General features: G+C 36.8%; 2 protein-coding genes across 2 annotated transcripts in view; one reads left to right on the top strand and one right to left on the bottom strand.

Annotated features, from left to right (window-relative positions):
- Positions 1-17498, top strand: part of LOC131160689 (agamous-like MADS-box protein MADS4) — a 72818-nt gene that overhangs the window by 50971 nt on the left and 4349 nt on the right. The window contains exons 3-7 of the mRNA XM_058116545.1: positions 4601-4668; positions 4869-4968; positions 10677-10718; positions 10792-10833; positions 13606-13742. Of these exons, the coding sequence (XP_057972528.1) occupies positions 4601-4668; positions 4869-4968; positions 10677-10718; positions 10792-10833; positions 13606-13742 (389 nt within the window). The remainder of the gene's footprint in view (positions 1-4600; positions 4669-4868; positions 4969-10676; positions 10719-10791; positions 10834-13605; positions 13743-17498) is intronic.
- LOC131160688 (AP2/ERF and B3 domain-containing transcription factor At1g51120-like) lies at positions 840-2801 on the bottom strand. Its single transcript, XM_058116544.1, has 2 exons — positions 2631-2801; positions 840-2025 (listed from the first exon to the last, which is right to left on the bottom strand). Exons 1-2 carry the CDS (start codon positions 2635-2637, stop codon positions 1079-1081), a joined length of 954 nt encoding a protein of 317 aa, XP_057972527.1. The 5' UTR covers positions 2638-2801; the 3' UTR covers positions 840-1078.

Here is a 17498-nt window from a genome sequence, read left to right as displayed (position 1 = left end):
TTTTATATTATAAACATTACATTGATTGCTTTCATTGTAATTTTAGTGGAAGTATCTATTGAGAATTCCACTTGTTAGCTTATCCCACATTGAAAAATTAGAGTGGATAATGGGTGCTTATATATATAGTTGGGCCCAAGACCCAATAGGCTTAAGCTTTTGGGTCAAGTTGGTGTTCACCCATGTGTATCAAGCCCACCCATAGGCTCCTCATTTTCCTAACAAGTGGTATCAGAGCCAACGGTTTGTAACTCTAGGTGAGCGACATCGTAAAAAAAGTCGAGACGTAAAATTAATTCTCCTAACATGCTAACAGTTGGAGGACCAAGTGTGTGACTGAGACTAATAAGGATTATCTAGGCTACGGATGGATCCAAATAGGGTTAAGATGTAAGAGATAGGATTGGTTCGGAAGCACGTTGAATGCAATCTGACGCACTTAAGGTGCCAGTGGTAAGGCCCACTTGAGCAACTGTTGGAGAATTGAACTTACTCCCAAAAAGGAAGACTGATTCCATTCAAAAGGGAGCGGTTGGAACTCACAAGTGAGGGGGGGATTGTTGAGAATTTCACTTGTGAGCTTGTCCCACATTGGAAAATAAAGTAGATGATAAGTGCTTATATACATGGTTGGGCTCAAGATTTAAGCTTTTGAGTCAAGTTGGTGTTCACCCATGCATATCAAGCCCACCCATGGGCTCCTCAGATTCCTAACATTATCAACTTGCTACTTTAAAGAATCAGGGCATTAGCAATTGAATAATGTTTTGCACATATTAATGAATATAAATGTTGGAAGTTGCAGCAATATTGCTTGCAGATTAAAGTAATACCAATTCTGGTAAAAGGCTGCAATGACATATTTATTAGAGAAAAATATTGAAAGTCATTATTAATGTTCCTCTAGAAACAATAACTAAATCAGTTCTAAGACTTGTCATACTTTATTAAATAGAAAGAAATATTGGTATTTCTACACGCGAGACCTAAACAAGTCATGGTATTCCAATAATTAGCTTGAAATTAATATTATCCGAATCACTTCTCAAATTGAGCGCAAACAGTCCCCTAAGTTGCATCACCCAATTTGTACACCAAAAAGCCTAATTCCTTCATTGACCATCAGAGATGCCTTTCGTGTTTCCAACTCTTCCAACCCCTTAACAAAACAGAAATTATTTTCTTCTTCGTGATCGATCATTAGGAACGACCTTCCTTCTTTCATGGCTCTTCTACTATCACGCTTGTAGAAAGTAATCACATCTTTTTCCCTCAGCTGTTTTTCCTTGACAAATCTGTTCCATCCTTTGGTGAAAACAAAGCTCTGACTACTCTTCCAATAGCAATAGCGAAATGTCCATGGCTTCATTTGTTTGTCGAAGACAACTACTTGCATGCTGTCTTCCCCGTCAGAGAGCTGAGGAAAATATCTCACAGCATATTTCTTTGGAATCACAAGTCTGTTGAGTTTCCCTACATCACTAAGAGTGAGCTCCTTCTGGAATAGTTGTTGGCATGAGGACCCTCCTTCCTTGGCTTCACTCACATGCCCAGCAGTGGCTAGGCTGAGCTCTACTTTGCTATTTATGTAAGGTTGGTTCCTCAAATACTCCTCAAACCTGGATTGGTAAGTTCCATCTTTGATCATGTTTATGACTTCTTCTGCTGTAAGGTGGCTTTGGAAAATTGGCTCTTGAGCACTCAAACTATTCCATGGGAAGTTTCGATGCAAATCTTCGCTTCTAAACTTGATGGCTGCACTGTCATATGCGATAGCAGCTTCCTTATCTGATTTGAATGTTCCAAGCCAGATCCGCTGGTGGTTGCTGTAAATTTGTGCACCCCAATTCCCATTGTGCAGCATCACCACGCCTTTGAATTTTGGTGGGGAGGCTGCACTAATGTGCTGTATTCTGCGCAACTTGTTTGGCTGCCAGTGGGTACTGCTGCTGCATGAATCCAACTCTTCTGTTTTTGTTCTGGCATATGATATCATGCTCGCCACATCTTCTTCTATGAGAAAACCTGTATAAGAACACAATATGAACAAAATTCTATAAGAACAAATTAAAAACCATGTTATGGACCAAAAAACCTGTAATCCTTTTTCTTTTTTTTTTTTAGGACAGAAAACTGCACAAACTACGAAGACAACAAGAACATACAAAGCTGAACTCATGCAATAAGAATTGAGTGTCGGTGGGAACATTTGGTTGAAAGTGAAGACTCTTGGGGTACATGATCAAAATTTCGAATGGTTTTGTGGGCCGTGTTAGTTTTGGGGTTTAAAAAGGAAAGAAGAAAAAAAGAAAAGACAAGACAAGAATCTATATATGAAAATAATTGAACGATACACTACCGAGGCATGATGCCTGCGAAACAAATGAGAAGAAGCAGAAGACTGTAAACAATAAAATCCTAAATTGAAAAAATAAAATAAAAAAGAGTTCAACATAATTGATATTTGATTTTTTCTTCTGTAGAAAAAACGCATACATGAATGCCTAAAAAACACAATAACCGCAAGAAATGGAACCTGAATGAATGCTTCAAACTACAATAGCAAGCAAAACACAGGGGAGCAATATGCAGGCATTCTCTGAAAATAAAACTTGTAAAATAACATTAACCTTTCATGCAGAACCTAAAATGAAGGATGACGATGGTGCTTCCTTTTCAATCACTTCATGTTAAGATGTGGGACTCAATAATTCTGGGAACCCATTTTAGTTTTATATAAGCAAGTTGATTAGGGCAGCTATACCATTTTCAGGAAGAGAATTGGGTGATCAATTTGGGGAGAGATTTTCTCTTGCATGATGAGGCACGTTTCCATATGGATAGAGATGGTTCATACATACTTAACTAAATCAGTGTAAGTTGACAACTTTTGTTAAGGCAACAGCTTAATTTATGGTTTCTATCTTAGAATAGAAACATTCCCCTGTAATTTCGAAACTAAAATCACCCAATTTTTTTTTAAAAGTAGATTTTTAGGTTTGTTTGTTTATATTTTTGGTTCATTGTTTCCGGAAGTTTTGATTTTCTTTCTGGACTCTACATTTGGTGGAGGTTAGTTGAGCTTATGGTTGTTTTGTTGTTATTTTTCTTCATGCAACATCAGGAAAAAAAAAAGTACAGACTTATGCTTTATGGCTATAAAAGTCTCCTGTTAATGGCGCCTTTTTTGTTTAGATCAGTTTAATTGTGCTGGTAATTAGGAATCTTCAGTTTTTGAATTGAGACACTCTCTCTCTCTCTCTCTCTCATATATATATATATATATATATATATATACACTTAATTTCATTGTACATAGAAAATAAAATTATGTCTCTTATGATCTATTTTTGCTCATTAATGACCCACTATTGTCTACGCGAACCTTTACATTGTGAAATTTATTTTCTGAAATCTCAGAAATTTGAAGAAATCCCTATATGTACACATCTCCTTAATATTACTTGGCTTAAAAACTCAGCGAAATGCGTATGATCGAAAAGTTTCCAACTCAAAAGATGGAATTGCCCATAAAATCAGCTAACCCCATGTCAATCAACCGAAATATTTCAATACTCAGAAAATACGGTCTCACAAATTCATTATTGTCTAGTTGAAATACAACCTAAATATAGAAATATTGTACGTACATATTAGGAGGGTGTGTACAACACTATTTTACTAGATGTTTATTTTTGAATTTAATGACTACAACTAGCCGTGTGGAATATATATGCACAAAAAATTAAATATGATGAAAAAATATATGGTCAAATTCCTTTTATTTTTTTTTTATTATAACCATACATGTTGCATATGCATCATCCTCCTTTGACATGAAGGCAACAAGATATAAATTAAGCTTAATTTACAAATTTATTGTCCTTTTGGTTGATTTATGATAATCTCTTTAAATTCTTCACAAAAAATGAAACAAATTCTATGTGCATTTTTTTCCTATCTATATTTAATTAGAACTTGGGAAACATTGGGAGAGAGAGAGAGAGAGAGAAATGTAAAAGAATTAATGCCTTCTTTTTCTTGGGAGTGAAATATAATTTTGTTTTTTATATCTAATTTTTCAAATAATTATAAAAATAACATCTTGTTTTTACTGTACTCTTGGTTTCCTATATACATATTGTAAAATTGGGAACTAAACTATATTTTTTTAATTACTTGGAATTCTGGAAATGAAAAATAAATAAATAGACAGACCCTATTCCTTAACCTTTTTCACTGAATTATGAATAAAATAAACTATATATAATTATTTTTATTTTTTTTTTTAAAAAAAAGAAGAGGAAAACGTTCAAAATACTCTAACTACATATTTGTGCATAAGAACTAATTTTATCACTTCATTTGTCATGTGTGCATTTAATTTTTATTTTATTTTATTCTTGTCCATCCCGTTATGCAAACCGAGACATGTTAAGTCAAATTATGATCTTTACTAATAAATGATTGTAATCCAACTCTTACTTTTTAGAATGAATAAATATATTTCTTACGAACCTTGATCAAGTTGTGGTTCTTTTAAATTTACCCATTGATCACAGAATATTTGATGATGAATTTTAGTACTTTCTATATTTAGGAACAAAGTAGTTACCAGGAGTATTTGAAGTTTAAAATACGTTATGATGACCTACGACGATTGGAAAGGTAAGTCCCTTGATATGGTGATTTTTCCTATTAATTTTCAATTAATGTATCAATGAGTGGTCGTATGCAAACCATATGTATTTGTATATGTAAGGACTTTTAATTGACTAATATATATGCATGTGTGTGTGTCTGTGCATACGCACGTGTAGATGTTTCTTGAAAGAAGTATATTCACTTGGCTGGTTGCTGCTTATTAGGAATTTCATGGGCGAGGATCTTGGCTCTCTTAGCACCAAGGAGCTTGAGTCTCTTGAAAGGCAGGTTGATCTCTCATTGAGGCAGATCAGATCAACAAGGGTACTGTTTCACCATATGGATATGAATATTCTATTGACATTAGTAAATTTACTTTTAAGACTTCTTATCATTAAAATGCACCTTTTCTTTACACTTGATATGTAGTAGTTCTCTAGTTACTCTTATATTTTACCACCCATTTGTGCTGTGGATGAATACATGTTTTATGAGTACGCTGTATGCATGTGTAATAATGTGTGTGTACATATATGAGTGTAGTACTAGGCAAATTGAATCAAGCTTGCATATTGCTGAACTTGAATATTAGGTGAGCCACGTTTGGCTGAAGTTGAGAAAGGCTCAAGTCTACCAAAGCCACTTGTTTATATAAAAAGATATTAAAATTATGAAAATATTATATTCATATATGCATGTTGTTATTTACTTGTACATTCCTTATTTACTTGTACTACACACTTGTATTGCACTTGTACTACACACTTGTACTGTACTTGTATATACTTGTACTACACATTTGTACTGCACTTGTACTACACTTGTACTATACTTGTACAACACTCTGTGCCTTTTATATAAATAGACACCCATGTATAGTCTTACGAATAAGAAATACAATTATTCTTGTTCAGTATTTCTAACATGGTATCAGAGCCACTACTCTAACCTTTTCTTAGCAGTCTTGTTTTCTTGGTATTGCTCCTTCCCTGTAACGCTTCTGCCGCCGTCAAGGAATCAAACCACAAATCACTGCATCCTCTGCTTTAGTGTCTACGCACCTCAAGCGCCAATCACTGGCTGCCTACACACCAGATTGGAGGTCTCAGGAGTTATATTGTTCTAATTACATGTTTAAGGAAAATTCTATCTAGAAAAGTAAGACTTAAGCAGTCCATTGTGACCCCCCACTTACTTGAGAATTTACCTAGTGTAATTTAACACAATCATTATTAGGCCCCACCATCATGTCAGCTTGCCAGGTAAGCACGCCACATCATCACTGCTGACCGTTAACCAGACTGTTGACCAAACTGATCGTTGACTTTCTCAGGGTTGACTTTTTCATACCAGGTTCTCCTTACCCAATTTTACGCATATATTTCATTTTTTTTTTTTTTTTTGCAGTCTATTTTTGTATATTGCGTCTCTAAATGGATAAAAAGGATATTTTTATTCCTCGCTCCATCAATACTACATTAGAGGGGACTAGAAATTATTTATCTTGGTCTCAAGCTATGCGCAGTTTTCTTAAAGGTCGCACGCTTTGGCAATATTGTGTTTATGCAATCACTATTCCTGTCAAGGGGGCAGCTAAAGAAGCTACTGCATTCATTGCTCGCCTAGTTGAATGGGATAGTCATAACTATATGATCCTTACTTGGCTCCGAGACACTTCCATTCCTTCCATCTCTAATCTGTTGGGCAGCTTTGAAGATGCAAAATCTGCATAGGATATGTTGGCCAAACGATATTCCACTTCTCACGAATCCATGAAATATCAGTTAGTGGTTGAGTTGCATAAGCTTTGGCAAGAACCAAGGCAATATATCAATGACTACTATGATCAGCTTCGCTTCCTTTGGGACCAAATTGACCTTTCTAATCCAACTTGGGAATGCTCAAAAGATGCTCAACAATATGCTAATGTTCGAGATGAATTCCGTCTCTATGAGTTCTTGATGTCACTTGACAAGACCTATAAGCCCATTCGAGGTCTGCTTCTTAATTGTAGTCCTCCCTTTTTTCTTGATACTGCTGTAAATGACTTGGCTGGAGAAGAAGCTCGTCTTGCAACCCTTCAAGCCCAGAATAAGCTGAATGTTCTAGCTATTGCTCCTTCTGCTCCCACAGACCAACCTTCGCAATCAGGGTTTGACGCCTCTTGCTCTAGCAATCGTCGCAAGCAGTCCAACAAAAAGTTTTGCAACTATTGCAAGCCTCCTGGGCACACTATTAAGACTTATTACCATCGCAACAAATCTACTACAATTATTGCCAATTCTGATTCTACTCCGCCAATGCCTTCTGTCTCAACTGAGTCTCAGTCTTCTGGATCCACTATCCACCTCTCCTCAACTAAACTACAAGACATAATAGCTCAGGCTATTCGTATGGCTAGTAATGCATCTCTTTCCATTGCTCTCTCAATCTTGCCTGGTAAGTCTCAATCTTGGTTTTTTTTATTCTGCCTATTGCAACCACATGACACCTTACTCGTCCTTATTTTCTAAACTTGAACCTGCACCACACCCTCTAAATATTCATATAGCTAATGGTTCCACTTTACATGGCAATAGTCTAGGGTCTGTTTTGATCTCCAACCCTTCAGTTCCTGGGGTCTTCCACGTACCTGACCTATCCTATAATTTATTCTCTATGGGACAATTAGCTTAACTAGGTTATTGCCTTATCTTTGACTATTTTGGATGTATTATGCAGGATCCAAGGATGGGGCAGGAGCTTGGGACCGGTCCTAGAGTTCGGCGTATGCTTCCTATGGACAACCTTCATCTTCCACCTTTTGCTCCTATTTTTGTTGCTGCTGCAACTGCTGCGGTTTCTTCTTTACCTTCTCTCGCACTTTGGCATACTCATCTTAGTCATGCACCCTCTTCTCGGGTATAACAATTAGCTTCTAGGGGTCTGTTAGGTTTTGTTTCCAAAGACAATTTTGATTGTATGTCATGCCAATTAGGCAAACAACCAGCTTTACCATTCAATAATAGTGAATCTGTCACTAATAGAATTTTTTAGTTAATTCATTATAATGTTTGGGGACCTTCTCCTGATACTAGTATTGGTGGATCCCGATATTTTGTTATCTTTATAAATGATTATTCTCGTTATAGTTGGATTTTTCCTATGAAAACTCATTTTGAATTACTTCCAATCTATAGTAACTTTGCAAAAATGGTTGAAACACTATTTTCCAAACGTATCAAGATTTTTCAATCTGATAATTCTCTTGAATATACTCAAAATGCTTTTCAAGCCTTTTTGCATTCATATGGCATTGTACATCACCTAACTTATCTAGGTACCTCTAAGCAAAATGGTAGAGCCGAACGAAAACTTCGTCATATTCTGGACACTGTTCGTGCTTTCCTTCTCTCTACCAAAGTTCTTGCCCCTTTTTGGGATGAAGTTGTTCTTCATGTTGTTCATACTACCAATCACATTCCCTGTCCTATCATCAAAAATCAAACTCCATATGAGCGTCTTTTTGGGTCACCTCCAGACTATCATCACCTTCGCTCCTTTGGTTTTGCTTGTTTTGTTCTTCTTCAGCCACATGAGCACAACAAACTTTGTGGTTTCCTTGGCTATGGCGAAACTCAAAAGGGGTATCGGTGTTATGATCCTATTTCTCATTTTCTTCTTGTCTCCTGTAATGTTGTCTTTTAGGAAGACTAATCCTTTGTTTAGCTCTCTCACTTTTGATCTTCCCTATCTACCTCATCTATGTCAAAAATCTTTCTAGATGAGTCACCTATTTCCTCTATAGAAGCTCATGATCCTCCTATAGACTTCTCTATCCAACCATCAGATACTTTTAATCCCTTTCTCAGTTCACCCTTCAATAAACAGGTGGAATATGAACAGGTCGACGACAGGCTACCCAACCCTGAGCTTGGGTCCCCTACTTCTGCTCCACCTGAAGATCTTGTAGAAGACATTCCACCTCATCACTCAACTCGGGTAAGATCCATTCCTGCATGCTTACTTGACTATCATTGTTACACTACCATTACTACACTGCATGAGCCTCACACCTATCGTGAGGTCTCCACTGACCCTTTATGGAAGATTGTAATGAAAGAGGAACTTGATGCATTATCTAAGAACCATACTTAGGATTTGGTTACTCTCCCTTCTGGACAGTCCGTTGTTGGTTGTAAGTGGATCTACAAGATCAAAACTCACTCTAATGGGTCCATTGAGCACTATAAGGCTCGTCTTGTTGCAAAAGGTTTTACACATGAGTACGAGATTGATTATGAGGAGACCTTTACTCCAGTTGCCCGTATCTCATTTGTTCGTGCCCTCTTAGCTGTTACTAGTGCTAGTAAGTGGAACCTTTTTTAGATGGATGTCAAAAATGCCTTCCTTAATGGGGAGTTAAGAAAATAAGTTTATATGCAACCTCCACCTGGTCTCTCTGTTGAACCAGACAAGGTTTGTCACCTTCGACGTGCACTTTATGGTCTTAAACAAGCTCCGCGTGCTTAGTTTTCCAAGTTCAACTCCACCATCATTCGCTTGGGTTACATTGCCAGTTCTTATGATTCTGCCTTATTTCTTCATCGCACTGACAAAGGCATCATTTTGCTTCACCTATATATGGATGATATGATCATAAATGGTGATGACCCCTTGGCATTCAAGAACTCAAGGATTTTATCAGTCAACAGTTTGAGATGAAAGATCTTGGGCATCTCAACTACTTCTTGGGTCTTGAAATCACTCATTCCATAGATGGTCTTTACATTTCTCAGGCCAAGTATGCATTTGAACTCTTGTCTCAAGCTGGACTCACTGATAGTAAGACTATTGACACTCCAATTGAACTTAATGTGCATCTGACTCCCTCAGGAGGGGAAACCATTGTCTAATCCCTCTCTTTACAGACACTTGATTGGCAGCCTAGTTTATCTCACTGTCTCTCGTCCTGACATCTCCTATGTTGTTCACCAGGTGTGCCAGTATCTGTCCGTTCCATGATCGACACACTATGCTGCTGTTATACGCATTCTTTGATATTTGAAGGGCACTCTCTTCCATGGCCTTTTCTACTTTGCTAAGTATCCGCTTGTTCTTCGTGCATTCTCTAATGTTGATTGGGCAGGAGATCCCACTGATTGCAGGTCCACCACTGGTAGAATATCATGCCCTTGCTGATTCCACGTCTGAGCTCCTTTGGCAACGACGGCTTCTTAAGGACTTAAGTGTGTCCACATCCTCTGCTACTCCTCTTTATTGTGCAATCAAAGTGCCATTCACATTACTCACAATGATGTCTTCCATGAACGGACTAAACACATCGAGATTGATTGTCATTTTATCTATTATCATCTTGTCCATGGTGCTCTCAAGCTTTTCTTAGTTTTTCTAAAGATCAGTTTGCATATATCTTCACCAAGTCACATCCTAAAGGATGTCATCGTACTTTGGTTGACAACCTCAAGCTAGTCTCCCACCCACCTTGAATTTGAGGGGGGTTGTTAACGTGTATTCCTTATTTACTTGTACTTTCCTTATTTACTTGTACTGCACTTGTACTACAATTGTACAACACTTCGTACCCCCTATATAAATAGGCACCCATGTATAGTCTTATGAATAAGAAATACAATTATACTTGTTCAGTATTTCTAACACATGTAAAAATGTACATATATGTATGTACAGATGGGCTAGGCTTGAGTTTGTGCTTTGATAAGAGTACAAATTAAATTCAAATACTTATTTATCATAGGTGCATAAAGTAATGGTCATTTTTAGGCATTTTTTAAAGTGCGGTGGTGCAATATATCATTTCTAGAAGCTTGAGAGGATTTGGAGGCATTTTATCCTATTTTTAACTAGAAAAATTTTGTAAATTGATAGAAATTCTATATTTTTACAAAAGTCAATGGTGCTAATTGGGAAAAATTGATCCCATATATAAAACTAGTGGAACAAATGCATTCTGCCTTTGGGAATATCAACATAAAATTTATGCATAATGATTATATTTGATCTATTTGCAGACCCAGCTTATGGTTGATCAACTTTATGATCTTCAAAGAAGGGTAAGGATGTCAGGTTAACACTTTTAAGTTACTCTTTCTGCCATATTACTGAATATTTATTTCTTTCTTGCAGGAACATGTACTTCATGAATCTAATAGGAATTTGAAAGGAAGAGTATGTACATCTGAATTGCTTCTTACATTATGAACATGTTATGGGAATATATTTTTCTTTTTAGATTACAAAGTCTTTACCCATGATATAAAAAAAATACAAAATCTTTTATTAGTCATGTAGAGGCTAAAAATAACAATTACCTATTAATTAGGGTTTTAAACAATTTGCATATTGTGTTGGCATGATAACCCTTTTCCCAAGAAAATAAAGAGAGAATCATTGAAGATAGAAAAGGATAATAAAGGCCACACACAAGATGGCTTTTCATTGATAAGCATTTATAGATTATAGGGAAAATCAAATACAAAAGCTCTACTTAAACTAACTCCTAAATACAATGAAATTGAAAGATATCCAAAGATTCAAATAACAAGTCTACCTAAACTAACTCCTAGACACAATGAAATAGAGAAATATTGAATTAAAAAGTCTGCCTAAACTAACTCCTAAATATAATGAAATAAAAATATACAAAATACAAATTCAAAAACAAAACCAATTTAAAACAATATCAGAGAAAATCTCGAAGGCTCTATTATGCCTCCTCAAGATGGAGCTCGAGTAGCGAGTCTAATCTTGGTTTTGAGAGTAAGAAACGGTATCCTAGATAGGGGCTTTGTTAGACCATCAGTAAGTTGGTCTTTACTAGTTAGAAACATGAGCAACACGCAGACATCCCTATTGAAGTTGATCACAAGTAAAATGGAAGTCGATAGCCACGTGCTTCTTTCTAGAGTGGAAGATTGGGTTGGAACAAAGATTAGTGGCAGTCTCAATATTATCACAGTAAATCACAGGTGAATGTAAAAGAGACACGCCAAGTTCAGCTAAGAAAGAGTACACCCAGTTGAGTTTGGCGGCAGTATCTGCAACAGATCGATACTCAACATCAGTGCTGGATTAGGCAACATAGCACTGCTTGGAACTCTAGGAAATCATATTACGACCAAGGTAAACAATATATGCATTAGTGGAAATGAAATCATCTATGTTCCCAACCCAATCGACATCGAAGAAAGCATGTAAAGATTGTGGTGATTCACAGTAAAGGAGTATGCCTTCAGTAATCGAACCACAAAGATAACAAATCAAGAAGTCTCTTAACAAGAATCCAATGATATGAGGTTGGTTTATGCATGAATTGCGACAACTTGTTAACGGCAAAGTTAGATTTTTAAGGTGACTTTTTACCTGCTTAATATGTCCTCGTGACAGCTTAGCATACGTGTTTGCCAAAATTGTCCATGCTTCCTACAACATCTTGGCTCGAGCAATGAAAGGAATGATAGTGGGAGAAAGGGATCAAACAAGGGCTTTTAGAATAAATTGATCTTGTCGAACCCATATGATGTGAGCAGGATTTGGTGTAGTGGTGTTGTTTGTATTAACTGTGGCCAGTGGACATGGTTTTGATCCATCTACATATCCTAGGAGATCATATCTGATAAAGAGGGTGTGAAATTGAAACTTCAATTCCATGAGATGTAATTAATGTTGGTGGTGAGTTTGAGTGGGGCCTGAGCTTAGATATTGATGGTGATTAAGGTATTGTTTGGATCGTTGGGGTTGTGAATTGCAAGTTGGGAGGTTGAAGAATTTGATTAATGATTGTTTGTAGTCATGACTGTGGTGGCTTAAAGAAGAATAGAGGTAGCAATTTAAAATTATTACAAGATAGGAAAGGAAATAAAAGCCACACACAAGATGGCATTTCATTGATCAGTATTTATAGATTACAAGGAAAATCAAATACGACAGCTTTACCGGCTTAAACTAACTTCTAGATACAATGAAGCGGAAAGATTCAATTAACAAGTCTGCCTAAACCAACTCCTAAATACAATGAAATAGAAATATACAAAATTCAAATTACAAATACAAATTCAAAAACAAAACCAATTCAAAACAATATCAGAGAAAATCTTGATGGCTCTATTAGAAAATTGGTCAAACTAATTGCCCAAACTTGAAATTATCATTGTTATTAGGTAGCATTTTAAGAATAGTAGGCTTAGCCTTCTTGAGTTAGTGTCCCCGAAGAAATTCCAGCATTACACAACTACATGTGGGGTCGACACATCTAGCTTTGTCTTGTCGTAATGCCTCTCAGATACTACCTCGAAAAAGTATGTAATATTTTTGTTTTTAGAATTTTTTGATTCTGAGCATTATAAAAGAATTTAACTGGAGATATGGAGATTATGTTGCAACTTACCATATGATTATCCTTATGATGATCAAAATCTTTGACTAGTCCTTAATTTGGTAAACTTATCCTTTATACTTCCATGTGGGTTTGATTACTCATTAATTGGTTAACTTTGCTTTTATGTTAGATGTCGGGATTTAGGACTTCCAGACCTTGACTTTCTAATGATGATAACACCTTAATATCTAATGGAGGAAGATAAAGGGGGTAGACCATTTATGCTGATGAATTACTCAAATGTGCAAAACATCTCAAATACTGGAGTTACTATTTTTTTTGGAAAGAATGAAAGTTACAATGATATCAATAGTAGAGAATAATTTAAGTGTCAAACTTTAAAAATCTTTATGTATCCATATTTGTAAATATTGTAACTAAATAATAACTTGTAAGAATGGGAAAAATTTTGGAAAAATGAGGAAAAATACTAATTAAAAGCTAATAGTAGGGGTATTGTACAGCATCACGTATACTGCCTTTTGACCAACTGAATGAAATTTTAAATTTGAATTGAAGATTGAAATTGAGATTCATTAAGTACATGTTTTGTGATTTCACAGTTGGATGAAGGAAACCAAGCCAGTGCTCTCCACTGGGATCCAAGGGCAAATGTAGCAAGCTATGACCTGCAGCTAACTCAGCCACAGGGTGATACATTCTTTCATCCATTAGGCTGCGAGCCAACACTGCAGATCGGGTAATACCTACTCTACCTTCTCAAATAGCCTCTCCCCCACATGATATACCGTAATATTCTTTTAACTTTTTTAAAGGATCTTTTAAAAAGAAATTTATTCATATCATTTTAAAAATATTTAGTCTCTTTGCGAAAATTGATGGGTGGAGGGGACTCGTTCAATCACTGGTTGTAATTTAAATTCAATGAGAAAATACTCAATTGCACACAAACACTCTTTGATTTTAATAATAATCTAAAAAATACAAAAAAAAAATCTTAAAATACACAATTTCTTCTTCTCTCACTGGTTACTCTTCCTCTTTTCCACCATATATTACGCAGAAAAATGAACACCAATTTATAGGAGAAAAAGTGGTAAACGTTGAGGATTGGCCAGCGTGATTTACAGAGGTGATGGCTACAAATTTTCTTTTGTGTAGGAAATGTGTCCATTTCCCATACCTGCTTCTTTTACTTCTTCTTCATCCTTCTTCAACTTGACTATCCTAGCTTTATCATTCTGAGCATTGTCTCGAGTCGTACAAAAATATCATTCTTGAGTGGCTTCGCGAAAATATCAGCAATCTGATCATACGTTCTGCAAGACATCAGCTCCACTTCTTTCTTCTTAACATGCTTCCTGATAAAATGATACCGAGTATCAATATGCATGTTTGCTTCTTTCATGAAAGACTGGATTCTTCGCAAGTGAAATTGCTAATTGGTTATCGATGTAGACTTCTGTGGGGTCATCTAAGAAAAATCTCAGATACTTCAGTACATTCTTGATCCATATACCATGACAAACAACTGAACTAATAACATACTCAGCTTTGCATGATGATAGTATTACGATGGGTTGCTTCTTTGATGACCATGTAAATGTTGTATCTTCCATGAAGAATGTGAATCCAATTGCGTTTTTCTTTCATCAAGATCCATTCCTCAATATCTAAATAGCCAATAAGTTTGCAACCACCTCTTGATAAATAAAACATACCATCAGTGATGGTACCCTTGACATAATGGAGTATCTTCTTCGCTGTATTCAGATGAGACTAGTTAGGAGTCTTCATGTACCTACTAACAAGTCCAACTCCACAGAGTATGGTTGGTCTAGTGCACGTCAAATACCTCAAGATTCCAACAAAACTCTTGAAATATGTGAGGTTAACATCTCCTTTCTTATTCTTTCTCAACTTCAATCTCATTTCAACCAAAGTTGTCACAAGGTTACAGTTGTCCATCCCAAACTTCTTCACTATTTCTTTTGCATAGTGGCTCTAGGAGATGAAGCTTCCCTTCTCATTATGCACGACTTCTATGCCAAGGAAATGAGTCATCTGGCTAATATCCATCATTTCAAATTCTTTGACCATGCTTCTTTTGAAAATGGCAAACATCTCTGGATTGTCGCCGGTGAAGATTAAATCATCAACATATAGGCAGGCAATCATCATGCTTCAGTCTGTCTCCATCTTCATGTATAGCGCATGCTCATAGGGACACTTTTCAAATCCATTCTTTTGGAAATAATCATTAATCCTCATGTTCCATACACGAGGTGCCTGCTTCAAGCCATAGAGTGCTTTTTTCAGCTTGTACACTCTATCTTCTTTGCCCTTATTCACATATCCAAGTGGTTGATTGATATAGATCTCTTCTTCGAGAAAACCATTCAGAAATGTTGATTTCACGTCCAACTGGTTACTCTTCTATCCATTTTGTGCGGGGAGTGAAATTAATAATCTGATAGTCTCAAGCCTAGAAATCAGGGCAAAGATTTCACCATAATCAATCCCTTCTTTCTGCCTATAGCCCTTGGCGACAAGTCTTGTTTTGTATCACTGGACTTCTCCTTAAGCGTTCTTCTTGGTCTTATAGATCCATTTCACACCAATAGTCTTGCAACTCTTTAGGAGATTTGTTAGCTCTCAAGTCTTGTTTTTCTCAATGGACTCATCCATCATTTTTTATTCATTTGTCTTCTTCGTTAGCCTCCTCAAAGCTAATCAAGTCGCTAGTCAACAATAGACAGTATAGAGTAACATACTCCTCCATAGGTTTTGTATTTTCATACAGATCAACTTGGGTACGGGCTCCTCTAAGCCTCATGTCTGATATTTCACGCTCAATTGGTGATGGAGCTTCATTCCTCTGTGGTCAATGGAAACTGTGTGTAGGTTTTTACAGTTCGGAAACTTGTGACTCGATAGCCACTTCTTTTGTCTAGGTGGGTTCTTCTCCTTCAAGCGTCAATTTTGCATCTTTGGAAGATTCAGCCTAGTCCTACTTCCAAGATTCATTTTCTTCAAAAATGATATCCCGACTGAAAATGAATTTCTTGTTGATAGGATTGTAGAGTCGATATCCCATGGTGTTGTTGTCATATCCAACAAGGATACACTTCTATCAATTGTCTTCTAACTTTGTCCTTCTTGCCTTTGGGATCTTGGCATAGGCTATGGAGCCAAACGCTCTAAGATGACTCATATTGGGCTTATGAGTACTCCAAGCTTCATGTGGTGTCTTTGTATCATGACTTTTCGTAGCACACCTGTTGAGCAAATAGGCTACTCATAACACTGCTTCTGCCCAAAAACTTTTGGGCACATTCTTATCCTTTAACATGCTCTTGGCCGTGTTAAGGATCATGCGGTTCTTCCTCTCAGCTACATTGTTCAACTGGGGAGTGTAGGCTTGTGTGAACTGGTTTTGAATCCCTTGTTGCTTAAGGAATTCCTGAAAAGCTTCTGCCTTATACTCTCCTCCTTAGTATAATTGGAGTGAGTTGATGCAATAGCCATTCTGCTTCTCCACGAGAGTTTTTAATTCTTTGAATTTGTCGAACACTTCTGATTTCCTTTTTAGGAAGTAGACACAAGTCTTCCTGCTAATTGTCAATGAAGGTGAAGAAGTATCGGTTCTGTCTATCACGCCCTAAATCCTGAAATGGGACCCAAGGGTGAAAATGTAATCTAACCTTTCCCTGTATCCGATAAAACATCCAAAGATACAGTATAATGGATGAGGGTCCAACCCCGTGGGGTTCCCAGGCACCCTAAACACATCCAAACATAATCACATACGCAGCGAAAAAGGTCATTCTATATAACATATATAGTACCATACCAGAGTCTATACAAGAGCAGAACACGGCTCTATTAAAAATGTACAAACGGGTGCCCAAATACATCTCAAAATGGCAACCCACCAAAAATACAATCCTAACACTTACCCAAGCGCTAACCGCAGTACACCGGCCACTATGCTCCCTACACTAGGACGCTAGTTTCGGTCACTCAAAGGACCTGTAAAAATGTATATATAGCAGGGGTGAGACACCTCTTAGTAAGGAAGAACACAGGTTATATCGGTATGTGGCATATGAGTGTTATCATGACATATTAACATGCATAGTTCAATAGTCAAAACAATAAAAATAGTTCTAGTATTTTCACAAACCAAATAATACAATCTGGTGTCATCACACCCTTCGGCTCAAATTTGGACTATCTGGTGGTATTTCACACCCTTTAGTAAAAACCGGTGATCTGGTGGTATTTCACACCCTTCGACCAACGCCGGCAGTCTGGTGATATTCCACACCCTTCGGCAAACGCCGGTGCCCCCGGTAACCTAGCATAGCATCAGTGTTGAACCAGTGCAAATCTGGTGTTCACACACCCTTCGGCTCAAAAGCCAGCCAATCTAGTGGTATTGCACACTCTTCGGCAAAAGCTGGATTTTCAAACCTAGAACAATTCGGAACCC

This window comes from Malania oleifera, chromosome 7 (genome assembly GCF_029873635.1).
Source record: "Malania oleifera isolate guangnan ecotype guangnan chromosome 7, ASM2987363v1, whole genome shotgun sequence".
NCBI lineage: Eukaryota > Viridiplantae > Streptophyta > Magnoliopsida > Santalales > Ximeniaceae > Malania > Malania oleifera.
The sequence above is the reverse complement of the archived record's forward strand: the minus strand, read 5'-3'. Positions and strand labels throughout refer to the sequence as shown.